This window comes from Falco cherrug, chromosome 1 (assembly GCF_023634085.1).
Source record: "Falco cherrug isolate bFalChe1 chromosome 1, bFalChe1.pri, whole genome shotgun sequence".
NCBI lineage: Eukaryota > Metazoa > Chordata > Aves > Falconiformes > Falconidae > Falco > Falco cherrug.
This window is the reverse complement of record NC_073697.1, coordinates 38622513-38650218: the sequence shown is the minus strand read 5'-3', so window position 1 is coordinate 38650218 and position 27706 is coordinate 38622513. Positions and strand designations below refer to the sequence as shown.

General features: G+C 60.2%; 1 protein-coding gene across 4 annotated transcripts; it reads right to left on the bottom strand.

Moving 5' to 3' along the window:
- Positions 1-598: 598 nt before the first annotated feature.
- On the bottom strand, positions 599-27706 carry VAX2 (ventral anterior homeobox 2). Of its 4 annotated transcripts, none has more exons than XR_008730653.1 (4): positions 26379-26748; positions 21585-21772; positions 3578-4424; positions 599-1329 (listed from the first exon to the last, which is right to left on the bottom strand). XR_008730653.1 is itself a non-coding variant. In XM_055700815.1 (4 exons), exons 2-4 carry the CDS (start codon positions 26638-26640, stop codon positions 3936-3938), a joined length of 939 nt encoding a protein of 312 aa, XP_055556790.1. In that variant the 5' UTR covers positions 26641-26642; positions 27111-27706; the 3' UTR covers positions 599-3935. The 4 variants fall into 4 exon arrangements, 3 of the variants coding, with proteins under 3 accessions (XP_055556790.1, XP_055556789.1, XP_055556788.1); XM_055700815.1 differs by adding an exon at positions 27111-27706 and having other exon boundaries at positions 599-4424; positions 26379-26642; XM_055700814.1 differs by adding an exon at positions 27123-27706 and having other exon boundaries at positions 599-4424; positions 26379-26642.

Here is a 27706-nt window from a genome sequence, read left to right as displayed (position 1 = left end):
GATGGGATGGGGACAAGGTCGGGACAGGTGTGGGGACAGGGATAGGGTAAAAGTGGAGTTCGGGGCAGCATTAGGGGCAAGGGCAGAGGTGGGGACAGTTTGGGGGGAGGTCTGGGGTACGGGTGGGTTTATGGGCACAGGTAGGGGGGAGGGGTCTGGACCCCCCCCCGCCCACCACAGGCTGTGGGTCTGTGCAGAGGTAGGGCAGGGCTGGGGGCAGGCTGGGGGGGCAGGGAGCCTCGTGCCAGGGGTAATGGGGGGTTGTCAGGCTGCATCTGGGACGGGGACGAGTACACAGGGCAGCCCTGTGTCTGCTGGGGAGGGGGGAGCATCGGGGGGGGGGGTGAGGGGGTGCTGCTGGGGGGGCTGTAGCGGAGGTACCTCCGAGTGTGCATGCTCGGGGGGGGGGCTCTGACGATGCACACAGGACAGCAGAGAGCAGGCAATGACGGGCTTCAAACACCTCCCTGCCAAGCCCCCCACGAGAGCCACCACTCCAAAAGGCGATGGAGGAGGAGGAGGCAGGCAGGAGGCAGGACATAACTTTTATTAACCATTAGAAACCATAAGAAACCACATTATTTGTTAAAGTTTTACATCCAGTACTTTTTTTTTTTTTTTAACCTTTATGTTTTTTCCAATCATACAAGGAGCTGCCGGAGGCGAGCGGAGCGGGGCAGGCTGGGGCGAGCTGGCTTCCCCACGGCACCTTCCCACCCCACCAGGACAGCTTCGCTGGGGCTGTTTGCTTTGGGAGAAGAAACTTTGGAGAAGCAGCAGCTTTGGATCAGGTTTGGAGCCTTTGTGAAAGCAGCATTTGGGTTTAAATTGGCAGAAAGGGCTTCCCATCGCATTGCAAGGCAGCCCATGGCCTCCCTGCCTCACTTTCCACCTTTCCCCCTGCCCGCATGGGAGGAGGATGGAGACCCATGAGATGCCTCGAGCTGGGTGAACACACTGGGAGGACCACTACCCCAAAAACTCCCAGGTTTTGGGAGTTCCCTCGAAAATAAAACTGGATTTTGCTTTCTCTGAAATGCCCCCAAACCTCCTCCACCCATGAAGGTGCAAGGGGGTCACTTCTCCATCAAACTGGACCAAGTTTCCTCCCAGTGAGCCCAGGGTGGGAGGAACCAGGGTCCAAAACCCTCCGGAAATTCCTGCAGTTCAGCTGCTCCCAGGGGGAAGAGGGAAAACCAAAGCAAAACAAATCCTGGGGAGGTTTGATGGCAGCATTTCCCCCATCTCGGCGTAGCCAGGTGGGCACGGCTTCCCTGCTGCCTGCTCTGCCCGCCTCAGCTCTCTGTCTTGGAATACCACATCTGCAGACTGGGAAAGGATGAAGAACGGCAATATAAATATAAATTAAGTGATGAAGGGAAGGGAGAAGGTCGTTGTCCTGTCAAAATCCAAAACCTCAGTCAAATACGTCATTGGGGTGTCGGGGTTTCAGCACCCCAGGGCACCAAGAGATCCAGCAAATACATTTAGGGAGAGGTACGGAGGTGTTGGCAGCGAGCTGTGGTCTGAGGTGGGCCAGGAGAGGGGAGGTCATTACGTGAGCCAAACGCTGTCCCTGCTTCCTGCATCTCTGAGCAAACCCTGCCTCAGTTTCCCCACCTGCAGCTGGGGGGGTGCCGACCCCTCCTGAGCTCTGCAGAGCAGCACAAGACCTGAGGGCTCACTCCCATAAAGTGCTCCAGACTTGAGGTGATCAATAAATACTATTTCATAGAAATGCTTGATTTAAAGGAAAAATAAAAATCACCGAAACCTTTTCATAAAATCATTTATTTTAAATATTTCCCTGCAAAATCTTGGGAACAGGTGGGCTAGCAGCTGTGTCCCCCTTAGGGACCAGTCCCTACAGAGCAGCAGCCTGGGCGGGGGGGCTGCAGCACACGCAGGGACGCTCGGCCTGGGTCAGGCCAGCGACTTGCTCAGTGGTAATTATTCTTCTGCATGAAACCGCAGCAGGAGGATGCGGGAGCCCCTCGGTTTGGGGGTGTGCAGGGGGCACGAGCCCCATGGCAGCTCCTGGGCACAGGGAGGGGGCTCAGGGTATCCCCCCAATCCTGCCACAGCAATGTCTCTGCAGGGTGTCCTGCCAGGGCTGTGCCAGCAGAGCATCCTGCCACCGCAATGCCACTGCAGGGCACCAGGCCGAGGTGATGCCACCACAGAGCATCCTGCCACAGTGATGCCACTGCAGGGTACCCCACCAAGGCAATGCCACTGCAAAGCATCCTGCTGAGGTGATGCCACCACAGAGTACCCTGCCGAGGCAAAGCCCACACCACAGAAGGGCCAGACTCTGCCCAGCATAGACCTCCCTCAGCAGATGCCAGGGGCCCATGCTGCCCCTTTCCCCAAGGGCCACCTCATGCAACGTCTCTCTTATTTTTGCCAGCAGCAGGACTCCAAGCCCACCATCAACCCTATGGAGCTCATTCCCCCACAACATCCCTGTGCCGTGCCCTGCCTGAGAATGGCCCCAGCACCGCACATCTGAGGCCAAATCCTGCCCTACGGGAAGCCATCGTCACCCCCTGGAATCAGGGTACTGAGGCGGGAAGAGCAGCTGAGGCTGCCCGAGGGGCAGGGCCCTGCCTTTGCAAGCAGTGGGTGCTCAGCACCTCTCAGGGCTGGACCCTGGTTGTGCCAGGTGATGGGAGCAAGGCAGGGAGATGCTGCTAGGCCAGTGCTCAGGGTGGGGCTTGCTGCAGTGCCAGCGCTGAGCACCCAGCACCCCAGGATGGCGACGGGGGTGCTTTGGGCTCCCGCTGACGGCAAAGAGACCCGTGACCTGACCTGACACAGAGGAGCAGATCCCAGCATCACAACTGCCCATGCATCTGCATCCCCCTCGGTGGAGTTTCCTTGTTGGGATGCATGATGGTGGCCTGACCCCAACCCACCACAGCCCCCCCAGGGGGATCCAAGGCCTCTCCGGCATTCCTGGGGGTTTGCTGGGGTGGGACAGGGTCTAGGACAATGGTTAACTCTGCACAAGCAGGCACAGAGGAGCCTGGGGATGTCTCAGGAGTTGGGGTGGCCGCTTGCTCCAGAGCGCAGGGACCACCAGTGCTGGGGGCTGGAGACATCACCAGCACTGTCGGTCCCCCCCAAACCTCCCCATTTCCCCTGCCCTCCAAGGACAAGCATCCCACAGGAGCGGTGCTCCCTGCTGGCAGAGGGGACCTGGACCCCACAGCCACCGGGATGCTCCAAGACAGCCTCAGCCAGAGCACCCAGCCCTTTGCAGGTGGGGAAACTGAGGCCTGACACTTGCCCAAGGACACCGTGGCATGGCAGGGACAGAGCCCAGCACTGCCCTGTGCTCTCCCTTTGGGGTGCCCTCCTGCTCCCCGGGGCTTTGGCCGTGACCCCAACAGCACAGACCCCAGAGTGACAGTCCAGAGGGACCGGGGCTCTCCAGTCCCACCTGTATGGGGTGCCAAAGGACCATGGGGCATCAGCAACCCCCCCCCAGTGCCCCATCGCCCAGAGCTGCTCCTCTCTCAACCCACGAAGCACAGACCAGAGCATCATCTTCCAGACCCTGAGTGGGCGATACCTGAAGGAGGGAATGTGGCCCTGGCAGATCCAGCGGCGTCAGTGAGGGACAGGACATCGCTGGTGACACGGGACACCCAGGAACACCCCCTGAGGTGTGAGCAGGTTCAGCGCCAGCCCTGCAGCAAGGAGTTGCAGGGAGCCATCCACGGCTGCATTGGCGTGCCGGGGGTGGGGGGGCCAGGCATGCACACTCACACGTGTGTGCACACACTCGCACGGGCACACACACCCCCCAGACAGAAGGCGAATAGTCTTCCACATCCCACTTGCCAAATCAAACCCCGTGTGGGGGCACAGGGTGCATGGGGACGTGGGGGCTGGTGGAGGGGGGGACACCTTTTGACACTCATTTTCATTTAAGGGCTTGGCTTCTTGCTGGGTATAGAATTGTCTTTCCTTTCCAGCCGCGTGTAAGGCTCAAAAGCAGAAGTGCCCAGTCCGTAAGCGCCCGGGAGGTCGTGCAGGCTGCCCAGGAACGGCCCCGCAAAGCACAGCGGGGCGGCCGGCAGCCTGGGCGAGGACGAGGAGGAGGAGGAAGAGGCAAGAGAAGGGACCTGCAGGCTGAAGGCTCCCGGTCCCGGTGGGCTGCTCCCGCCGCCGAGCCCGGGAGAGGTGGTTCCCGGGGTGGCCAAGCCAGATCCGTTGCCCGTAGGACTGCCGATGGGGTTGGAGGTGGGAGAGAGGAGGCTGGGGGGGGCCGGGACGGAGAGGAGCCGGCCTTGCTCCAGCAGCCGGAGGATGTTGCAGGTGGCAAAGGACTCGGAGGTGGTGGTGGAGCGTTTCTCAGAGTCCCTGCTCTGGTCCTTCTTCTGCTTGGTGCGCCGGTTCTGGAACCAGACCTTGACCTGAGGGGGGGAGCGGGGGGACGGGGTGGGGGGACAGGAAGGCACGGACAGAAAGAGAGTGCAGGGGGGCCGGGGAAAGAGAGGCGAGAACCAGGAGAGAGTGAGAGATACGAGAGAGAGAAACGTATTAAAATAAACGCCCAAGTGAGATCCATCCCCCGCCACAGGGACTGTGGATAAGTCGCTCCCGCCTGCTGCTTCCAAGGAAATGGCAAATTCTGGAAGGTGTCACCAGGAGAGAGTGGGACAGGAGCCTGGGGGTGGGAGCCCGGGGTAGGACCCAGGGTAGGAGCCGGGAGCCAGAAGCCCGGGGCTGAGCCCCTCTGCTGCTGCCCGGCTCTGCCCTGTGCTGGCTCTCCCGGGGCTGCTGCGCTACGGGATGTGCTGGACTCTCCTCTGTGGTGGCCATCAAACCCAGGCTTGTGCCCCCACCTGCAAACCCTTCCCTCACCAGGCCAAGAGACAGGGCAGGATGGAGGGTCCCTGGCTTTGCTACGGTGCAGGGGAACATGTTAGGGGACAGGATGGCTTCTGGTGGCCCTGGATCTCTGGGCACAGACCTACTCCTGTGCCCCAACCCAGCTGGGGACATTCCCGCCCCAACCTGCCTCTGGCCAAAGGAGCAAGTCCGGACTGTGGCCCCCATGGGACACCCCCAGCCCCAAAACTGCACCTGACTTACCAGGGTGGGACATGGAGCTGGTCCCCAGCCCGTGGCTCCCGTCCCCCTATGGCTGCCCCCACACCCCCTAACCTCTCCCCTGGGAGGGCAGCCCCCTGTTTCTGTCCCTCCCTGGCAGAGCAGAGGGGTAGGACAGGCAGAGAGAGAGAGACAGAGAGAGGCATGAGGGACAGACAGATGGACGGAGATGGAGGTGAGGGAAGGAGACGGATGGGAAGACACTCGGATTAGAGCGTGGTGGATGGCGGGGCGGCACCTGCGTGGATGAACTGGATGTTGACCGGCCCCTGGGAGTAAACCCCAGCACACGGGCACAGCCTCTGTCCCCATCTGCTCTGGGGCCAGCAGGTCTCACTCATCCGAGTCATCGGAAACTCACTGGGGCAGGACAGTCACTCACTGACACAGCCCTCGCGCGTCCCCTGGCACAATAGACCCACAGTACAGAGCTAATGGAGCGTGGGGGTGGAGGAGGTCTCAGCCCCCTGGCCCCTTTCAGGGGACATAATAGTGGAGCCGACGTCTGGGCGAAGCCGGCCGGAGGCTGGGGATGCTCAGGGAGGAGCAGTGGGAGGTGCTCCTGGGCAATGGGGGGACACCAGGACCACGGGGCTGAGCTCATACCCCACAGCTGAAACCTCCTGGCACCACGGGCCACTGCCAGCCCACATCCTACCCCCCCATACCCACAGAGCCCTGCATGGAAGCTCCCAAGGACGTTCACTGCCCATGCACGCCCACTCACTCGCTTGGCCCCACACAGGGATCCTGAATCCCTCAGTGCCACTGGGACCGCAGGGCTCACGTCACAGCCCAGCCAGGTCCCCAGGGCTGACATCCCCTCCCCACTGTCCCCCCCAGGTACAGGCAGGGGTCTCTGCTCCCACGGTCCCGCAGCCTGGGGCACAGCGACCTGATGCAGAATTCGCAGCCCACCAGCTTTTCTGGTAGAGCTGCCACATTCTGGGGAGCACAGAGCCCCAGTGCATGGGTGGCAGTGCCAATCGGGACTCACACAGCCCCACAGTCCTGCATCTTTGTTGACATCTTAACAAAGCTTCTGCTGTAAATCCCTACAGAAACATGTAGAACCCCAGCGTGCTCTGCTCAAAGCATCCCCCAGCCAGCCAACTCTGGAAGAGTGAGAGCCTAAAAAAATCCCCATCAGCATGATTATGTCCTTGAGGATGGGCATGAAGTGCCCAGGAGTGCCCACAAGCCGCATTTTCCCAGCCCAGCCGGGTGCGCAGTGGGAGGTGGCAGTGGGATCCTCATCCCCTCAGCAGGGAGGGTGCACCAGCACCCACCCTTCCCACTCCCGACACCACCACCCACAGATCAGGCTCAGCATCTCCTGGCCTTTCCTGGGCATAGCAGCCCAGTCCCAGCCTCGCCTCGCTGTGCCAGGGAGGATGGAGATGGATGGATGGAGCCCACCCTCTCAGCCATCTCCATCCCTCAGCCCCAAACCAGGGTGCTGCGGAGCTCTGCTGTCGCATGCCCAACCCAAACCCTGCTTCCTTCAGCCTGGTGTACGTCTGAGCCTGCTGCCCAGGCTTGGAGGCTGGGAGCCTACCCCCAGCTTTCCTCCCTCTCTTCCTGGTCCCTGCGCCCTCCTGGTTTGAGTTCATCGCCTCCAGGTACCCTGAGATGCTGACAGGTCTCAGAGACCCTCTGAGGCTGCACAGGGACTTCACAGTATCATTTAGGTTGGAAAAGAGCTTTAAGATCATGGAGTCCAAGCGCTAACCCCACACTGCCAAGGCCACCACTAAACCATGTTTCAGTGCAAAGGGAAACTGTGGCACGGACAGCCCCTGCAAAGCTCTCTGCATTGCAAAGCACACTGAATCACAGCTTCTAACATGGCAGGAGGAGTCCACAGGGCACAGAATCACAGAATCATGGAATGGTTTGGGTTGGAAGGCACCTTAAAGCACACCCCGTTCCACGCCCCTGCCACGGGCAGGAACACCTTCCTCTAGACCAGGTTGCTCCAAGCCCCATCCAACCTGGCCTTGGACACGTCCAGGGATGGGGCATCCACAGCTGCTCTGGGCAGCCTGTGCCAGCGCCTCGCCGCCCTCATCATAAACAATTTCTTCCTTATACCCACTCTGGCATTGTGCTGAGCAGCACTAGCCAGGGCAGGGTGTCCCTTGATAGGTTACTGCTCTTACTGACTTGGGAACCAGTGACCTGAGCGGAGGCACAGCCCCATCACCACGCATCAAAAAAGGGCAAGCAGAGACACCACAGCACCCTGCAGAAGGAAGAACTGAGCCCCAGGGGAAGAGGCAGGTGCGGCATGCTCCTGCTCTGCAGCATCGCAGCTGGCGCAGGCAAGGGGAACCGCCACAGGGAGTCAGGGGGTTTCCTAAAGCAAGGACTAGGAGGCATCAGGGGTTGTCGCCAGGTAGCAGCCAGAAACCACAGCAACGTGGGAGGCAGAGCCCCTTTGGGCAGCACAGATGGTGTTAGTCCCTGCTGCAGGGTGCCCTGGAAGTCAGAACATGAGTGGGCTGAAGAAGGGGCTCGGAAAAATCATGGGAGAACAGACCCATCAAGATTTAACGTGAAGATCTAGGCACCTCCTCGTGGTGAGCGCTTCCCAAGATGCCAGTGGCTGGAAAGATATAGCAAGGACAGGATCACTTTACACCCCACGCACTGTTTTCTCTCCTCTTCCACCACTGACCACCAGTGGAGAGAAGCTCCTCAGCCTCTGTGTCCCCTAAGGTCAGCTCTGACGTTCTGGTTGTCTTCTACAGGCTGTAAAACACAGCTCCATAAAAGCAAAGGGACCTTGCCAGGGTCTTCAGAGGTCTGTTCTGTTCCACCTCCTCCTCCAGCTGGCCACGGCAGCTCCTTTTTCCTGAGCATTTCAGGATTTGGTTTGTGTTGCCACTTCTCCCGGGAGCTCTTGGTCAGCTGGGGAGGAACTTTCCCGGGGCAGCCGTCATCTCTCTGGGTATGACGCTGAATACCAACAATTAACAGCAATACAGATGGGGAAGTCCAATAAATAGATCAATAGAAACTGAAGTGGATATTGATGTGCATGAATTTCTGGTGCTGAAACCCAGTTCCACACCACTGGGGACATGAGGGGAAACACTGAAGGACAAGAGGGAGTAAAGGGTGGAGGTGACGCCAGTCTCCAATGGCTCAACATGGGGTTCAGCTGGGGAAGGGTGGCAATATGGTCCTTAGGAGAAGAAAACCCATTGGGTTCCTCCTCCTCAGTGCTGCTGCTGGGAGACTGTCCTGTCTCCCTGTTCTGGGAGACTCTTCCCAGCCAGAATATCCTTTGCTCTCACTCCTCTTTCATCTGGGCTGGCTGACGCCACCGGTGATGATACCTCCATTGATAGGCATAGATAGAAACTTTCTGTAGCCCTCCCCGCCTTCACCCAACGCCTGATCCTCCTGCAGGAGGTTCTCCCATCCTTGCCTCACCTCTGCGCCCATTGCCCTTGAACACCATGACCCAGGCTGAACGTGTTCTGCTAAATAAGGTTTCCTCATGCCTCGTAGACTGACGTGAGCTTTTCCCCATCTGCACTAGTGACATATCAGATGAGCAAGATCACATTTGCCTTCACGGCTAAAGTTCATATACAGCTTGTCATTAATTAGTAGATCCATGTCCTTTTCATCCTCCATTATGATCAAGCCCTGAGTTCTACCAGTGGAGATGTAAATAAGCTCAGCTAGACGCAGTCCTTGACAAGTCCGTGAGTAATTTCCCTCCAGCCTTGATCCCTCGTCTTTCAGCAATCCCCTCCACCATCTCCCCTCAGTTACAGTTTCTCCTCCACACCACAAGTTCTCTACCCGTCTTTTGCTGTGGTTTCATTCATAGCTCCCCATCGGCCACCTTAGCGAGTGCTTTGCTGAAATCTGCTTTGACCAGATTGGCTTCGTTTCCTTCTCTAAAAAAGCAGCTGTCTTCCTCGTCCAAGTTACTGGGTGAACTAGTGCATGACTGTGATGGGGCAATGACACCCTTCCTAGTCTGGCCTGGGGGAAGGGCAGGGAGGACCATGCTGGCACATCTCTGGTGGACACCACATCTCCAGCGTCTATGGAGGAGGCAACATAGCCCTGTGCGCAATATTTTGTTTCTCAGTTACCAGCTCGGTGAGCTATGGTTAATAACTGAAGGGCTGTGGGAGGAAACCAGCCACCTCCAGCTCTCCTGCCAGACTAGGGGGTGAAGAAGAAAGTGAGAGCAAGGACACCTTTTCCCTGGGAATGGAGAGAGAAAGGCCAATCCCCAGATGCCTAGGGGGCAGCGAGGACAGATGGTCAGGGAGGGCATGGGGATGGGGGGGGAGCCTCCCCCTGCTCCAGAGGAGCCCCAGGAAGAGCCCATGGCTCCTGGAGGCTGTAAATCCCCTGCCTGGGTCTGTGGGATCCAGGACCACACGTGACAATCATGTCAGGTCAAGCCTGGATGCAGACAAATAGACAACAACATGCATTTGGATGCGACTGAAGAGCAGGACATGAGAGGTCATGCGTTCACCAGAAAAGGAAGGTGACTCTCAGAGGACAGGGAGAAGGCAAACCGTGTAGAGAAGATGACTCTGAAAGCCCTAGGAGACACGGCATGCAAGAGAGAGCATGATGCTGAAGGTATGAAGCACAGCTTGCGGATTTATAGATGTACACGAGTGTTTGGAGAATGAGTCCTGGCACTGGGCATTCAATCCATCACCGTGACCAGATCTAGTGTCCACCTTTCTATGGGGTGAGTGGCTGGAGGGATCTCGGGATGAAACCCCTTGTGCTTCTGTATCTGGAAATTCTGCTTTCCTCGGTCTCTTGCCACAGAAGAGACTGGTAAGAGCAGGGGATGTCTTGTCAGAGTGAGCAGGAGTAAGACATGATCCCTGGGCTGAAGCAAGGCAGACTCGAATGGCAGAGACACTATAGGTGGACCATGGGGATAACTTCCCGTGGAGCTCCATTCCTGGGGCAGGAGTGTGCTTGCCATTGTGCTGGGCTGTCTGGTTAGCACAGAAGGTTCTCCTAAGAGAGATGCCCTGGATCGACTAGAGTGAGGAGGAAAGTCCTACAAGCTGGTCAGAAAGGTCCATCTGCCTTTCAAGTCCATTAGTGCTTGGAAGCATGTGACTTTTCTAGGTCCTGCAGCAGGAAAATCAAGCAGGAAAATAGCATCCTGGGCTAGGTGTTTCCATAAAAAAATCAGGCCCTCAGCCTACCCACACAGCAGCAGAGTAGCCACCAGCCATGTGTGCATTCACCAGGGAGGGACACGGGAGCCGTAGCTCACTGCAACCATCCACATTCACCTGCAGGTTGTGGGTCATGTGTGACAAATGTGGTCACCTCATCGTGCATCCCCCCTCTGGTATGTATGCATGGATGTACTGAGAGCCCAGAGCGCTGGTACTTGGCCAGCATGAGATGGCTCGAGGCTGAACACAGCAATAAGGTTAATTTTGGAGAACTGGCTTCCACAGCAGAGACTCTAACCAAAGTGTTAATAAAGCATATTCCTTCCTAGAAGACTTAGCCAGGTCTAAGCGTCCCACGGCATATGAAGAAGACAGGACCAAAGGTATCTAGCTGGGACACAGGCATGCGGTTCCCACCTCTGACACCAACCCCATGGGACACTGGCACCTCTCACCCCTCTGTCCCTCTGCTTAGGGACAGCAACACTTCTGCTTTGGTGTCTGAGTACTGAGCATGGTGGGCACCCACACACACCCCAGGACCTGTGGGTGCCACCAGAGCATGAACTGCAATACCCACCAGCAGAAAAGGAAGGCAATAACCCCAGTGCTGTAACAGGTCTGTCCGGTCTGTCCCAGACTGGCAGACCCACCCAAAGCTTTCAGGACTCATTACAACAGTCCTCAGCACACAATAAAACACCACCATCACCTCACCGACCTGCCCATAGCTGCAGATTTTGTTCCCACTCCCTCTTTCCACCACGCCAGAAGCTGGAGATACCTATTGCTCAGAGCAAGGTCAATCCTTTCTCGCTGGTGGAGAGGCTGGATGTGGTGTCCAACTAGGAATGACCAAGAGTATGAGAACTCAGCTGTGCATTGGGTGGAAAAGCAGCTCAGAAGGTTGAAACCTGCTGCTTCATCATTTCAGGATGTGCTTCCCGGTGCGTGGTGTGAAAACCAGCGGTAGCTTTCCCCATGGCACCACGGAGCCTCCCACCCCGTTGCCCTCTTCTCCTTGCAAGTCCTGCTGTCACCCAGCAGCATAGGAGGGGGCTCAGCTCCACGAGGACCTCGGGTTGCAAGTTCATCCGCTGTGGGCTACGTGACTCCCACCACGCTCCCATTTACAGAGAGTAAGGGGAAAAGAAATCACAAAAAACAAATCCCAAACTGCCAGGAGAATGGTCTCAGGGGAGCTGGCAGCGCCATGCAGCAGCTCTGGAGCAGGGATGTAAAGGTTGAATATATTTGTATATATTTAATATATATCATATATATTATTATAAAAATATTCGTGTTTTCCCTTCTTCCCAAAAAAAGCTCTCCCCTGGCCCATTCCCCCCCGATCACATAAGAGCCTCACCAGAGCAAACGCTGCCCAAACACCGAGTGAGCCCTCCAAAGAGAAGGGCAAGGCAAGTGCAGAAACAGCACTGACTGCCGCCGGGAAAGCAACACCGCAACTCCCCCTGCTCCCTAGCATCTCCTGCTGCAGCGGGAGTGTCCACAGGGCCACCATCACCAGACAGCGTGCCTGGGAGTGGGACGTGGAGCCCTCGGAGAGCCCGGCGGGGGGTCCCTGCAGCAACCCCAGCCGGCCGCGCTGCTGCCCAGGTCCCAGCCTGTCTGACCCGGGCAGCTAGGAGCTTTTTTTTTTCCTTTTATTCTATTCTGGTTTATATTACCCTATATTTATTCTATTCTTGTTTATATTTATTCTATTCTATTCTATTCTACTCTATTCTATTCTATTCCATTACATTCAATTCTTTTTATTTTTAACATTTTCTTTTATATTGTTTTATTTTCTACACACTCTTAGTGCCTGCTATGCAACTGAATGAGCTGCTGAGGGTCACAGATGTACCCACAGATTTCTCCATCCTCTGGCTTTTCTCCGCACATGGATCCCCCACCACGAGGAAGGATTCACCCTTACAGGAACAGGCTCCAGGAGCCCACTGGAACCTCCAGCGTCCCTCTCCACGTGTCAGGGAGCACCACCGCTGCTCCCCGCCTGGGAGGGAAGCAGAAGAGCTTCGGTTCACCTGCTCTCCTCGCAAAGGGAAAGCGATGCAAAATGTCACCGAGCATCTGAACTTCTCAGGGCGGCACGGTGCGGGTGCTCTGCTACGGCACCATCTGTCCATCTGCGCCTGCCCAGCAGCAGGACGGACAGGCAGGCTGCTGAGCCACCCTCTGCTCCCGCTCAAGACCCCCACACTGCAAACTCTGCGCACTGTGTGCACGCTTGCACCCTGCTCTGCCATGCTCCCGCACGCCACACCTGTGCTCGCACATGCCCCACCACGCGTGTGTGCACCGGAGGGGCCAGACGCACACGCAAACCCCCCAAATCGCACCATCTGCCACGGGGTCACATCTACCTGCAGTTGCTCGAGGGGCTCACTGAGCATGCCAGTTCCCCGCTCAAGCACGGGCAGGGAACAGGCAGCAGCGCAGGCAGGGCTCTGGGGAAGGGGACAGACCCAGGCAGGGAGGACGTGGCATCTCCCTGCTCGCTGGAGCGGCGGCTGCAGCCCGTGGCGTCAGCTCCGAGCAGGCTCCCAGCTCCAGGCGCGGTGGCATGCAGCATCCGTGCCATGGCACAGCGGGAGCTCCTGGCCCTGCTCCCGGCAGCCCGGCTGAGCCCGGTGCGGCAGCGTCCGGGAGCAGCCATGGGGCAGCGTGTGCCACGAGCATGGCTCTCCACAGCTACCGGCAGCCTGGTGCCACCGGGATGGAGCACGTGAGTGGTTTGGGCCCTCCTACCCTGTGCCACGAACCTAGGGAGCGCCTGAGCCTCCCCCAGCCCCTTCTCCGATGGCTCAGCCTGCCCTGCAGATGCTGGCAGCCGGGATGCTGCTCCGATCCCTGCCCTCCAACACCTCCCAGCTACAAAACAAACACCTCCCAGCTACAAAACAAATTATTTCCAAGCGGTTAATCCCGACAGAGACCCCCTGCCAGCAAGCCAAGCTTCCCGCACGCTCGGGGATGGAAAGGCACAGGGCAGGAGCCCATTGCCCCACGGTGCTCAGGGATGCAGGGATCTGCTGAGGGTTTCAGCCCAGTAGCTGCCTCACACTGCCCCTGCTCCACTCATCCACCCCCACACGCTGCCCAACATGCTCTCATCCCCACCCCAGAGCCTGCAGAGCAGGATGTGGCCACGCTGGCCAGCCGAGGACCGGGCAGTGCCCTCGCCTCTCTTCAGCTAACTTTTTATATCAGCTGGCACCTAACTGATGTGTTTTGCTGGCTTGTGGCCAAGCAGCGGTGGGACATCACTCCGGAGCAATCATGGTTTGCCGGTGGGAGCCCGAAGCCCCTGTTCCTTGCCCACCCCAGTCCCAAGCAGTGGGCATGTCACACCTGCTCATTGCAGCCTGCTTGCCCCAGCACATGTGCTCCCACACACCAGCATCCCCCAATGCCCCCAAAACACCTGAGCCCCTCGGCCTCCCAATGGAATGACGCTCATCCTCCCCCAGGACCTGCATGAGCATCGCCCCGGCACCCGTGCGGGCAGGGCTGGGGGATATGTTACTGCTTTTTAATGGTGTTTATTATTTGGCAGCCCTGCCCCGGGGCTGATCCCGGTGCCATCATGCATCCCACACTGCGCACACCTCCGGTACGCCGGCCACCCAGGACTATTCACAGCTGCCGGCCGAGGTCATTTTCCTCACCGGATTAGCTCCCCGCCGCCATCAGCTGATGCCCACTGCGGCACGGCACGGAGGAAGGCAAGACCCAGCCAGCCCCAGCTCCACAGCTTGCCGGCCACCCTTCCTCTTCCTCCTCCTCCTCCCTCCGTCCCGCGTGGGGCCATGGGCTGGTGAGGCTCGGCACAGGCTCGGGCCCCGGCGTTGTGTAAGCTGGCGGGCTCGCTGCCCAAAGCCGCCTTGCCCAGAGGTTTCATAACGGTGCAGAGCCTGCATGACCCATCTGCCTCTCCCCAGCTGCAGCCAGAGTGGGGATGGACTCATCCCTTGGCTTCTCCCCCAGCCCCTCTGCGCCCCTGAACACCACCCCCCACTCCAAACCCGCTGCTGCACCCAGGACAGACACACACGGGGCCATGCTTCCAGCCGTGCTGAGCTGCAGCCCACCGTGGGACCTGACCCCGAGCTGCTGTGTGCCCTCAGCCAGGAGCCTGTCCCCTGAGCACCACCTCACCCCACCGCTGATCCAGAATCCCGGCAGAAGCATGTCCTCAGCCTTTGCTCCAAAATTCAGGATATTTTCTGCTTCACAACAGAACATCCCGGTGCTCCCACGCCCTTTGTGAATGGAAACGAAGGAGCAGGGAGGGGGCTGGGCTCTGCAGGCAGGTCTGCCAGGGGTGACCTGTCCTTCACCACCCAGCCCGGTGGCCCCAGAGCAAGGTGACCTGGGAGAAGCATCCTCCAACACACCCAAATTGGGTAGAGACAAACCGTTGGTCTCCTCGGAGGAATTGGCTGGTTTCCCCCATTTATTGGGGTTTCTGAAAATGTTGCCTGGAAAGGATGGGAGACACTGTCCATCCCACCCCGGCAGGGACATTCTCCACGCAGCCCCGGCCCCGCGGGTCTGATACCCAGCACCTGGCCAGAGTGTGCGGGCAGGTCGTGGGACCCCGGGCAGCGGCTGGGGTTTGGGCCATCACATTTGAGATTCCTGCCCCAGCATCAGAGACAGCTCCAAAACTGTCACTCAAACCAATTTCCATTAGAAACTGTCATTTTTAGGAAACAATTTTTCTTAAATTATATTTACTTGGAGTGTGCTGAGAAAGCCTTGGAGATTGCTCTGGAAACACCCAGCCTTCCCGCAACATTTAGTATTGAAATTTTCCATCAAAACTGTTTTTTACTGTGCAGGCACTTCTGATCGAAAATGCTTAATGACAAAAATCTCAATGATTTCACATTTACTTTTATCGGCCATTTTGCCTAGTGCCAGTTGAGAACCGTAGAGGTACCCTGATACTTCAGGTTATCTAATTCATCACAGGGGCAGCTGTCCTGTATAAGAGCCCTATTTCCAGAGGCTCCCCTCATTCCCTCCGAAGGAGAGCTGCTCCTTTCCTCTCCTAGAAATGTTTTCCAATCCCCCACCAAGAAGCCAGTGCTCCCTGACATGCTTTGGGAAACAAAACGCCAAAATGGTGCATTTTGGAGGAACCCAGAGGGCTGGGGTCAGGCAGGCGGAGGCAGTGGGCAGGCTGTGCCAGCCCGGTCCTGCCGCTGTGTGGTACCTGGTTATGACACAGACTTATTGCCACCAGCCCAGGGCCCCGCGGCTGCAGGGTAAACCCCACCACATGTCCCCGCCACGAGGAGAGGATGGGATTAGCTTGTCCATGTGAGCAGGTTTACTCCACAAGCGTGCTCTGACACGGGCTGGCATGTGGGACAGGCACCCTGAAGCTACTGGAGATGCTCAGAGTCACCCTGGAAGAAACCGAGCATCTCCAGTGGTCACCTCCTGCAACGGGACCCAGGACTCCCCTCTCTTCCACATCAGAGCCAGCATCTGGATGCGACCTGGGAGTCATTGAATACAGGATCACCCAAGCTGATGTGCCCTGTTGCCTCCTACTCACTTCAGAGCAGACTCGGTACCCAAGGCTTTGGCAGCAGGAGCTGACTGCAGGCTACCACGGTTGGACATGATGCTTCCCCCAGCTACCTGCCTCCCCATCCCACCATCCCCACATCCCCTGGGCCAGTTCCAGGCACCCCAGGTCCCTCAAGAAGCTGAGTCAGACCCAGTCTGGCAGAGAACTCCTCCAGGAAAACAGGGCACCCTTCAGCCCATCCAGAAAAAGCTCCACCAGAAGCAGTCTAGGGGGATGGACAGGAGCACCCAGCTGGGAACAGCACTGGCGGTGGAAGCATCAAACCAGGATGCATCAGAATGGGGCACCCCACAGTGCCAGCAGGGCTGCAGCTTCCCAGGCAGAGGGGAGAAAACATTCCCCGTGGAGCAATGACCCACAGGAGAACAGTCGGTGTGAGCAACCATGACACGGAACAGCAATGCCGTCAGAGCAGTGGGGTAGAGGCAACGTGAACCACAGAAGATGTCCGGGACTATTTTTCTATGCACAGCAGAGCATGAGGGATGGGTGGAGGGATGGGAGGAGGGATGGGTAGAAGGACGGGTGGAAGGATGGAGGGATGGAGGGGTGGAAAGATGGAGGCCTCCTCAGAAAAGAACATACTCAGCCATGACACCGGTATTTTCTGCATGGTCTAGAAAAGGGTTTTCCAACAAACTTCGAAAATTCAGCTTCCCCACACCCTGAGGACTCACAGAGGCCCCAAGGCTGAGGAGTGTGCTGCTCTGAGCAGGCAGACCAGCATTACGGTCCTACCTGCCTCTTGTGCCCTGGGGAAGCCCTAGCCTGCAGCTCCCATCACCAAGCTCTGGGTGACCCTCACCTCCTCCAGACCACAGCCCTCCTGCAGTTCTCCTTATGAGAGGACAACTTGTGCTGGCACCAACCACTGTTTCACTGTTCTCTCACTGCAGAGACCAATAGTTGTTAACGAGTAGAGGTGCGATTCATTTTTAACTGCATCATCTTAATTGCCGGGCTATAAATAGACTTTCCTGCCCCTTCTCTGGCTCAGCTGCTTTCTCACGTGCTTTGCTCCACGCTGAGGGGATCACAGTCCTGAAAGCTCTGTGCTGCAAGTACCCTCCCCACGCTGCACACGCTGCTCGGAGGGTGCTGGGCCACCGGCAGTGACAGAGCTGTAGGAGCCCAGCCTCTGCCAAGGACAGCCCAAGGGTTTGTCCCCAGGAAGCCCCGCTAGCCCGGCTGCGATGGAGCCCACCGCAGTGAGGGGAACACCAGGGGATCTGTGGGGGTCCCATCAACTTTCCAGTGGCCAGGCAAGCAAGAAGCATGATGCTATGACCTCTCTCCACCCTGTGCTCCACCGTTCCTCTACAAAAGGTCTTCAGATGCTGCACAGGAGCCAAAGAGCCCAAAAGTTCACCAGTATCTTCCAGGCGGTGCATGGGTCCACGAGCTGCCAGCAGCGCTCCTAGCTGTGCCCTCCTCAACTGAGGACAGCCCTGTCCCCCAGAGCTCCTGCCTTTGGGAAGGGGTGAGATGCCTCTTGGCAGCTCAGTGCTGGGTGCTGCGTGGAGAACATCAGAACCAGCCCTGTCATGACCTGGGTGCCCAGCCCTCAGAAGGGGCCCTTGCTCAATGTAGTGTCACTCCTCTGTCCTTGCTCTAAGGAGGGCAAGAAGAGCTGGCAAATACACCGGGTCACTTGAACCTGAGCCTGGCATTGAACTCCTGACCCAGAGAGCAAAGCCTCCTGGCCCAGGCAAATCCCCTCGGCGAGCCCATCCCGCCTCTCCTCCTGCCGGGGGATTTGTGGGAATTATCCTCCCTTCGCCATCCCCCCCGTGGTCCTTCTGCCTCAGCCTCCTCTCTGCCTTGTGTTTTCTATCCCTTAATGACACTAAGAAGGGACACTTTTCCACTAATGCCTTGGGATGTGCTGCCTGGAGAAAGCCTGATGCAGGGATACGGGCTACTCTCCGCTGGGCACAGGGGGCCAGATTCTGGACGGCTTGTGCCAGGGTGGGCTGGGGCAGCCCCCCTGCCGCTCTCACCGGGGATGACAGCTCACCTGGGATGCAGCAGCCGGAACATCTGCATCTCCAGGCCGCTGCTTGACAAGTTAATGAAAATATTCTACGGGCTAATTAAACTCATTTAACACTAACCATATCCATGGATTAATTAGAAAAAGCAAAATGGCATTGGGCTGGAGACCAAGCAGCTCCCAGCGACGCAGAACAGGTACATGGCTCCCTGCAGGGATGAGGTGAATTCCCTGGGCTGGAGAGAGCTAGGGCAGGTCGAAGCACCCTCCTCATCTTCACCAGAGCACAAGTGGTTCCGAAACTCCCACACACACATGCTCTGGGTGCAGCAGGCCTAGCTAAGCCCCACAAGCAGGCATGGGGGACAAGGTGCAGGGCTGGCTCTGGAGAGATGGCAAGGTGGCCATGGAGGGACAACAGCGGGTGGCCCTGCGCAGGGCAAGGGCAGGCTCATCTGGGCACCAGCTTCTGCAGCTGCTGCTGCTCCGGCATGCGCGGCTCTGAGCCTCCCCCTGGCACGGAGTGGCTGTGCTGCTTCTCCCTGCCTTAGCCTGGGTGATCCTCCCTCTGCCCTGGGTGATCCCCCCTCCCTGAGGCAGGGGCCAGAGACAAGAAAGCAAGAAGATCCCTGCTCCCCAGCATGGAGGTGGGTCATTCTGGCTTCCCTGCCAAGGGCAGCGATAGCCTTCTGCCTCGAAGTCTGCCAAAAAGCAGGATCAGATGCCAGGAAAGTAAAATAAGAGCCTAAAAGAGGCCCTTTTTTACTCCAGCAGGATTTCTCAGAGGTGCAGCCTGATCGGCGGACCCACTTACAGGAATGCTTGGCTGCAGCTCTCCAGCTGTGATGACATCGTGTCTCTTCCTATCTCATCACGCTGCTTGCACCACTCTCCTCTCACAGAGGAGTGGAGATGAATCATTCTTCTCCCCCTGAACATTCACAGGCACACAAAAAAACCTTCTTGGGGGCCCCTTCCTTAATGCCCCTCTGCTTTGCTCTCCCGTCCCATAGTGGGACACAGTGAGCTCCCATTGTGTCCGGGGATGCCAGCAGAGAGCAAAGTTGGGAGCAGCTGGCTTCCTAACCTTGAAACAGAGATATAACCCAGTGAGGGGATGTAAAGGATCCGTCCCACTGTCCCAACCACCAGCACAATGCAAATGTCAACCAAGAAAGAGCCACAAGATGCTGCTGGTCGGGAATCCACCCACAAAACTTTAGATGGAGTAACTATACCATGAACTGCCCTAAGCCCTGGGAGCTGCTGCTGGATAACGCTGGGAGGAAAATCCCCAGAAGTATCCAAAATACTCTGATTGTTGCAAATGTTGGATTTCTCCCTGTCTGAGCTGATGGACACAGAGGAGCCTGGTGGGACAGGAGCAGTTGGTGGGGACTATCCAGTGTCCCAGCCACATTTAGACCAGACCAGCATGCTGCATGGAACCACACAATACCCTCCAGATCGACGGGGTCTTGTAAAACCCTGCCATCACCTAGCTCCTACAGCAATGAAGGAAACCTCTCATCCACAAGGACAAGCCTCCCAGCACAAGAACAGCAAGGGACTGGGGTGGGGGGTGACGCCTGAGTGTTCAGAGAGCCTGAAACCATGACCCACAAGGACCTGCACCCTGCTAATGAGAGGAGGAAGCCAGGCATTGAGCCTGGCACTGCCATCCCCAGGCAAGGTGGTGGCTGGGGAGGGACGGACAGCAGCAGAGAGCCAGGAAGGTACAACTGGGAGTTTGCTGTAGGGAAAGAAATGGTATGAAAAGCACAGAAAGGGATTAAAAAAGACAGAGATGAAGGAGAGAGATGGGGAAAAGAGGATGCAGGAAGCAAAAGAGAAGAGACAGCCGTGGCCTACAGGGTGTGAATTTTCTCACTGAGTGATGAAGGCAGCAATGAGGCACCAAGCAAGCAGTAAATAAGCAGACATCAGTCCCTATGGAGAGGCTGCGCCCTCCTGGCCCCGGGCTGCGGCAGCCGGCACCCTGCTCGGCATAGCCCTCTGCCCCACGCACCGGCTGCCCATCCCTTCCCGTGCCTGCCAGGGAGATGAAGCTCTTCCCCCGGCACAGCACGGCCAAGCCCACCCATGTTCCTCCCAGCTCCCTGGAGGTGATGCTGGGACCAGAGCTTCAGCTGGGACCCCACGCAGAGGGACCCCTGTGCAGCACCCAGCTGCTTTGCTCCTAACCAGCGCCTCTGTGCACATATCCCGCAGACAGAAACCCGCTCCTTACCAAAAATCAAACCCACTCTGCTACCAAAAGAGCCGAGAGCGACTTATTTTTTGTGCACCAGGGCCTCTAATCCCCCTTGCAGGATCGTGCAGCAGCTGCACAACGAATACCAAAGCACCACAGAGCAACAGGGTCTCCCCAAAACCAAAGCCCGTCAGCACACAGGGGGAGCCTGGAGCTGGGGGCTTGGCTGCTGACAGCTGGGATAGGTTCATTCCATGAGGGGGTTGAAAAAATCGAAATTATTTCCTATCTGAATCGGTGAAACCACGTAGCTGCCTCCAAATATGCATTACTGGCCAGAGAAGGGGCTGACAGGGTTTTTCCATAGTTCCCAGCTGTGCTGTTTGGCACTGCAGACTCCATTAATTTTATTATTCTTACTATTTCTGCATGAATTTTCAAGCCAAAACCATCACAACCCCAGCAGATGCACTATTTGCTTAGCAGACATCAACATCAACTTTCAAACACGCGCAACCTCTCCCACCTCTGCTCACCCAGGGTTTTCCGAGCAGCCCAGCTCTCTCCACACTAGGCAAACCTTGGCAGAGAAGAACCGGGAAAATCCCACCCCACTGGCAAAGCTCTGCACAGCGCCGGGCATGCGGGGTGTGATGGAGAAGAGATGCCCAGGGCGCCGGGCATGTGGGGTGTGATGGAGAAGAGATGCCCAGGCCACGCCACAGCTCAGGGGTCCCCCAGTCTGCAAGGACAGTCCCCAGTGGCATCCCACCTCGCTGGAAGTGGGAGAGTAAGGCTACAGAGAGGGGGGAGCGGCGGGGTGCAGGATCCATGTGGGATCCATCCAGCTCGTACACAGCCAAATACCTGATCCCAGCAGCACCCACAACACCGCCTGACCCTGCTCGCCCACCCTGCACTGTGGGTGCTGCCATAAGGGTCCCTGCTGATGCCCTCCTGCTCTCATCCTTTCCCTGCTTTGCCAGAGCCTCCCAGGGGGATGCTGCTCACGGGGGAGCAGCACGACAACTGGCAGGGTGGGGGTCCCAACAGACACCACTCAGGGCTGCCCCTTGTCCCCTCTAACCCTAAACTGACCACTCCTCTGGCTCAAGAGGAAGGGGCTGGAGGAGAGCCACTGCCCATAGCATCATGAACACTTCTCCCTGGCCACGCTCAGCCCCAGCTCCTGACCAAAACACTGGCCAGCATTCCTCCACCCCAGCAAGCACCGAGCCCCGCCGCCTGGGTTTGGGACCGGGGACTCAGCTCAGCCCCGGCTCTCAACCACCCCAGCCCCACTTGCTGCCTGCTCTGCCTGTCCCCACTACCCTCAGCACACCGGTGGCCGGCACACCCGGCTGCATGCGGACACGCTGCAGGGCCACCAGGACGTCCCCACCACGGAGGAGCCGCCACGACGCTTACCTGGGTCTCGGAGAGGTTGAGCTGCCGCGCTAGCTCCGTCCTCTCCCTGCCCACCACGTACTGGCAGCGCTGGAACTCCAGCTCCAGGCGGTAGAGCTGCTCCGCTGTGAAGGATGTCCGCGTCCGCTTGGGCCGGTCCAGGTCCAAGCCCTTGGGGAGCACGATCTCCCGGATCGTCCCTTTGGCATCTGAGAGGGAAGCGGGGAGAAAGGCTGTCAGGAAAAAAAGTCTCCAGGGAGGAAAAAAGCTGGGGGGGGGAGGAAAAGCAGTGGCGGAACTGGACCAAAAGGCCAGTTACTGGGGGAGGAAAAGCTGAGTTAAACCCCATCAGGGCTGCTGCCCACCTGGGGGGCTCGCTGAAGCAGTAACTGTGAAAATCCCCCAAGCTGCAGCTAAAAGAAGCAACATCCCATAGTTCGGTTGTCCCCTCTGGCCCCAAATACTGCAAGTTTATAAACCTCCAGGGAACGGTAACAAGTCTTCACGATTATTATTTTTTCCTCAAAGAGATAAATAGAAACAAAAAAGTCTTTAAGGAAAACAGACTGTTTAGTCACAGAAATAATAGTTTCTGAAAGCCAGAAGCAGAAAGGAGTTCTATACCAAGAAAGAGTTATAATTAATTTTTTTCATTATAATAATATATATTATTTTTTATTTCTGTCCTTCCAGAAAAAAATTATCTCTGTTACAATTCCCTCCTTTCCAGAATTGTTCTCATTGAAGGGCTATTTTCTTGAAGAGCAGCAGCTCCTGCTTTGGGGCAGCTCTTGGCTAAAGGGTGCCCGGTGCTGGGCCCCACTGTCAGGGCTCCTGGCTCCCAAGCCCAGGGGGACCCGAGGTCCCCCCAGCCCTGGCTGGAGGTAAGTGGCTTTATCTCTTTCTGGCTGACTCAGGCGTGAAAGAATTATAAAATTGCTGGGGCAGGAAGGGGGAAAACGGTGAGGAGCAGCCTGGGAAGGGATGATGGAGCCGGCACAGGGACAGCAGAGCTGGCATGGGGATGGTGGGAGCAGGGGGCAAGCACAGGGTGGGGAGAGGGTGCCCAGTCCCGAAGCCGGTTTCCCACCGCTATGTTGTGGTACGTGGCAGAGGCACCATCCCGGTCGGGCCAGCCCACTCCAAGCTGGAGCACAGCACTACAAAGAGAACCAGGGCCACAGAGGGACTGGGGAGGGTCTGCTGGGACCAGCAGTGTGGGCTCCAATCCACACCCCCAAACTCCATGGGTGAGCATGGGGCTGCCAGAAAGGAAAGGGATTGGAGGTATCTCTGGTAGGGAATCTCCAGTGGGATCAGGACGCCAGCCTGGGAACCATTTTGCAAGGGAAAACGTGTTTGCAGAGATGATGCCCAGACCACGTCCGCACTCCCGTGCCCACGCCATGGTCCCCCAACACAACAACAGCCGGGGCTGCCAGCGACTAGTGGCTAACAGAGACACCCATGCTTCCCAGCCGCAGCTGCAAGTAGCTGCCCCTCCACCCTCACCGCTCCGTACGGCGCTGCCGGCATTATTACGGGTATTATTTATTGTTATTTCCCCCCAGCAGCTGGGGCACGGGGTGGGGGGAGCGGGCTGGGCACAGCAGCGGAGGGGAGGGAAGGAAGCAGAGCCCGCGGTGCCAGTGTGGCAGGGAAGAGGCAAAACCCCCCGCTGCAGCCCCCGCAGCACAAGCAGGTCGCAGCCCTATGGCACACCGCCGATCCTCCCCACTGCCTGGCTGGCCAGGTTTTGGGGGGGCCCACGGCCACCCCCACCATGCCAGGAAGGCCACAACACCATCTTGCCTGCAGAAACCCCTCCTGAGAGCCCATCAGCTGCTGGACCCCAGACCCCCAGCACCCGCCAGGTCCTGCCGTGGCTGTCCAGGGTTTTCCAGCAGCTGCTCCGGCGGGGCTGAGGCGACAGGTTCTGCTCTTGCGGCCAGGCTGCACCTGATGGCAGCATGTCCAGGACCAGGCCTGGGACTGACACCCCCCAGACGAGGTCTGGGGCCGAGGTCACTGACTTCTTCCCCGCCATAGTGGCTAAATACGACGAGGCAGGGCAGGCAGAGGCGGCGGGGGAGTGGGAGGGAAGGCGAGTGGGCAGCAGCTTCAGGAAACCCTGAGCTGGTGAACAGCAATTTCACAGCCTGCACACGCTGCAGCACAGCACAGCAGGCTGGGGGACACATCCTGCACACCAACCCACACAGCGGAGCCGGCACGCACAGATGGCCCGGTAGGCCCAGGGACAGACCACGCGCACACGCATGTGCACGAGGGACACCTCTCCCCTGCACAGGGACACACCATACGCACCCATGTGTACAGGGTCTCTGCACCGACACAGCTGCCAGGGCATTTCTGGGGTGCATGCCCGCTCCGACACCCCCAAATGCATCCCTCTCCACGCCGGGGCTGGCGGCACACACGCCTCGGGATGCGCCTGGGGGCACGGGAGCCCGCGGCCCTTCTTGGTGCCCCCCAAACAGCACCACTGTCCCTGCACCCACCCGCATCCCCCAGGCACAGTGCCGGGGCAACCCCCACAGGACCAGGCCGGGAAGGGAGCACCCCGGGATCTGCCCCCTCCCCTTCCAGCTGCCACCGGGGCTGCAGCCCCCACACTGCCAGTGGGACCAGCTCCAGAGCGGCCCGGCTCGTCTCATTAATCCCCTAAGCACCTGCCCACTGCCGGCTCACACCCCGGCCGTACCCGCGGCCAAGGGTGGCCGCCAGCCCTGCCGCCCCGATGAGATGGGGATGGCCGGGCGCCCCGTTGCGCCGGCTGGAGGCTCCGTCCCGGCCAGTGCCCAGTACCGTGCCGTCCCGGCCGAGCGGGACCTGGGCACAGACCACCGCGCCGCTTCCCAACGGGATCCCACCAAAGGCCGAGGCCGCACCAGGAGCCCCGGCCACACCGAAGCCACCGGGGACGGGCAGCCCCGGGGCAGCCACTCCACACCGGGCAGCCACGGGGAGATGCGGTCCCAGCCCCGTGGCAGGCAGCGGGATGGTGGGGAGCGGCCCCCACAGCCAGGGCCGAAATGAAAAAGATTTTAAAATATATTTCAAAAATTTTTTTTTTTTTTTAAGAAAACCCCGCATTTTGCAGAAAACTGACCTGGAAGCGCTTCCCTGGCGCCGGCCAGTGCTTGGCACCTACCCCACCCCCGGGAGCGCGGCCCGGCCAGGGCACGGCTGGAGCGAGGGGCTTGGCCCCGCCACCGGCTGTGCCCCCCGCTGTCCCCTCGCTTTATTTCGGGTCCGCTCCTGTTGGTTTGCAGCGTTTCTCCCCGCCACCATTTTGTCCGCGCCGTAAAGGCTGCAGCAAGATGGTGAGACCAGCCGCTGCCAGGCAGGGGTCCCCGGGGCCGGATGAAGCGGGGACCCTGCCCCAGGCTTGGGGACCGACCCCCGGTCTGCTCCCTGCCCCGGGCCCGTCGGGGCGGCCCCGGTAAGGCCGAGGCCGGGCGGAGGGGAGGCCTGACCCCGGCCTGACCCCGGCCTGGGCGACCACCGAGGGCCCGCAGCCACCCCGAGGTCTGCTCCCTAGCACTGCCCGCTCCCCCGCCGAGGTGCACGGGGAGGGCTGGGGCTGCGACAGCCGGGCTGTCGGCGACAGTCACCTATCGCGACAACCGGGAAAGAGGCTTCGGCGGCCGGCAGGGCTGTTTGCACCCGCTTCGCAGCTTCTGGGCGGGCCGGGGTGCCCGAGCCGAGCCGCGCCGCGCCGTGCCAGGCCCGCGGATGACGAACGAGCTGGGACCCGGCCCAGGCCCCACCGGCCCCGGGGCGGCACGAGAGGACGGGCACGGCCGGGTCGGGGCCGCCGCTCCGCTCCCTGCCGCCCTGCCCGAGCGCTCGGCTCGGCGCCGGGGCAAAGGCCGGGCGGCCTCGGCCCTGCTCACCGAGCGGCCGCGGAGCTTCCCCGGGCTGCGGCGGAGGCGGCGGAGCATCCCCGGGGAGGGCTCGGGATGGAGGCGCGCCGCCGCCCCGGGAGCCCCCGCCCCGGGGAGCGCTCGGCACCTGCCGCTTCCCCGCCGCGGCACCCCAAACTTTGGGGGTTCGCCTTGTACAAGCCGCGCTGCTGCCGCCGAGCCCCGGGCCGGCGGGCGGCCGAGCGTGGGCAGCTCGGCGGGATGCGCCGGCTCTGGGTCCCGCCGCGTCCCGAGCTCGCCGCGTTCCCGTCCCCGGGCGAGCAAGCGATATTATAAAGAGAAAAAAAAAAAAAATAGCCCCTAACTCGCCACCGCTCCATGACGCTTTTCTCCTGCGACAACGCTTTAAAGCAAAGCCGATGCTCTCACCCCTCTCCCGCTGCCCGCCCTTACCCCCGGCGGGGCTCGGCCGGCCCGGGGGCTCTGTGGCCCCGCGGCCGATCCCCTGACCCCCCGTTCGGCCCGCTGCGCCCGGCCGAGCGCGGCCCCTCGGCCGCAAACCGAGGCGGGCAGGCGGGGCGCGCCCGGCCCCGCTGCCGGGAGCCGCACGGCGGAGCGGGCTGGGGGCCCGGCCCGGGCCCCGCCGCACGGAGCGGAGCCCGCAGTAGCCGCCGCGGCGAAGGGGCCGGGAGGCCGGGACTCGCAGCCGGCCAGCGCCCGGGAGCGGCCGGGGATGCGCTGAAAGCGGTGCCGGGGCTGGCGGCGGGGAGACACCGACACACGCACACACACACACACCGTGCCCCATCTCGCTGCCCCCCGGCCCCGGGGCGAGGAGCGAGGAGCCGGCCGGCGGGGGCGAGTGCAGCCGGGCAGTGCCCCGGTGTGGGGAGCGCAGCGCGGGGCCCGGGGACCCTGCCCATACCTCGCACCAGGATGCGGCGGCAGTAGTCCGCCTCGCCGGTTCCCGACGGGCTCTCGCTGTCCGGGGCGCACTCCTTGGAGGAGCCGGGGCTGACCGCCGACGTTCCCGGGATGTCCTTGAAGCCGCCGCGGCCGCCGCCGCCGCCGCGCAGAGCGCTCTCCAGCTCCGCCCGGGTCGGCGCCTTCTCCCGGGCCCGCCCGGTGGCTGCGGGCTCGGCCAGCAGCACGGGGCTCCTGCCAGGCTCGGCCCCTCCATCGCTCATCCCTGCGGGCGCCGCGGCGGGATCAAACATCAGGAGGGAGAGAGGGAAAGAGACAGAGAGAAGGAGAGAGGAGGCAAGACTAGGCGGGGGGGGGAGGGGAGCCCCCCCCTCCCCAGACCCCTTCCCCTCCCCGCCCCTCCCTACCCCCCCACCCCCCCCCGGGGCTCAGCGCCCTGGCAGAGCTGGGGGCACCGTGCCCCAGCTCACCCCCATGGCCGGAGACCGCCAGGGGCCCGTCGCCCTCCCGCCTCTCCGCGGCGGAGCCAGCCCGCTCCCCCCCCGGGGGCTGGCATTTAAACCGTGCACACACACCCCCGCTCCACCGGCCCAGGGGTGGTACCGGGGGCGGGGGGGGCGCGGTGGGACACGTCGGGGCGTCCCGAGAGGGTGCGAGTGGGGGGTAAAAAGGAGTTAAAAACTTTGATAGGAGACCGAGCCCCCCCCCAGCTCTGCGCCCTCCCCAGCTCCACCTCCCGCGGCACCTCGCTCCGGGCAAACTTCAGGCGCTCCGGCCGCAGCCGTTGCCCTTCCATGGAGCGCCGGTCCCGGTCCCGGTGCCGGTGGGGAGGCGGCGGGAGCGGGCGGGGGAACAGCCGGTGCCGGGGCTCGCCGCGCTGCGCTGGGATTCGCGTGCGGGGAAATCAGTATTGGGAGATGGGGAGAAGCGGGGTGTGTGTGTGATTTTAGGGGGGCGGAGGGGAAGGGGAGGCCGATGGGAGGGAGCTGCAGAGGAAGCGGCCGGGGGTGGGACCGGGGAAGAAGACGGGTCCTTATTCCTCCGGCCCGGCCCTCCCCCGCGCTCCTCTGCGCATCCCCCGGCCGCCGGAGCCGGCAGCGGGCGGACGAGCCCCCGCCGCGGCGGGGAGCGGGCCGTGGGGAAGGCGATGGGGGAAAGGGGCGATTTTAAATTAACGGCCCGGGCACAGACGCAATTTCCTGCTCTCCCGGTCCGTGCCACCGATTGGTAAACAAAGAGCCCCTCGGCGGCCGCTGCCCGGCCCCAGGAGTGCGGGCAGGGCCGGGGGCGGCGGCTCCCGCGGGGACCCCTTCTCGGGGGGCTCACCCG

Coding starts and splice junctions, on each gene's coding strand:
- VAX2 (XM_055700813.1), bottom strand. CDS start 26,670: ATGTTTGATCCCGCCGCGGCGCCCGCAGGGATGAGCGATGGAGGGGCC. Junction 21,773..26,378: donor CCGCCGCATCCTGGTGCGAG/GTATGGGCAGGG, acceptor CTTCCCTCTCAG/ATGCCAAAGGGACGATCCGG. Junction 4,425..21,584: donor TCAACCTCTCCGAGACCCAG/GTAAGCGTCGTG, acceptor TCCCCCCCTCAG/GTCAAGGTCTGGTTCCAGAA.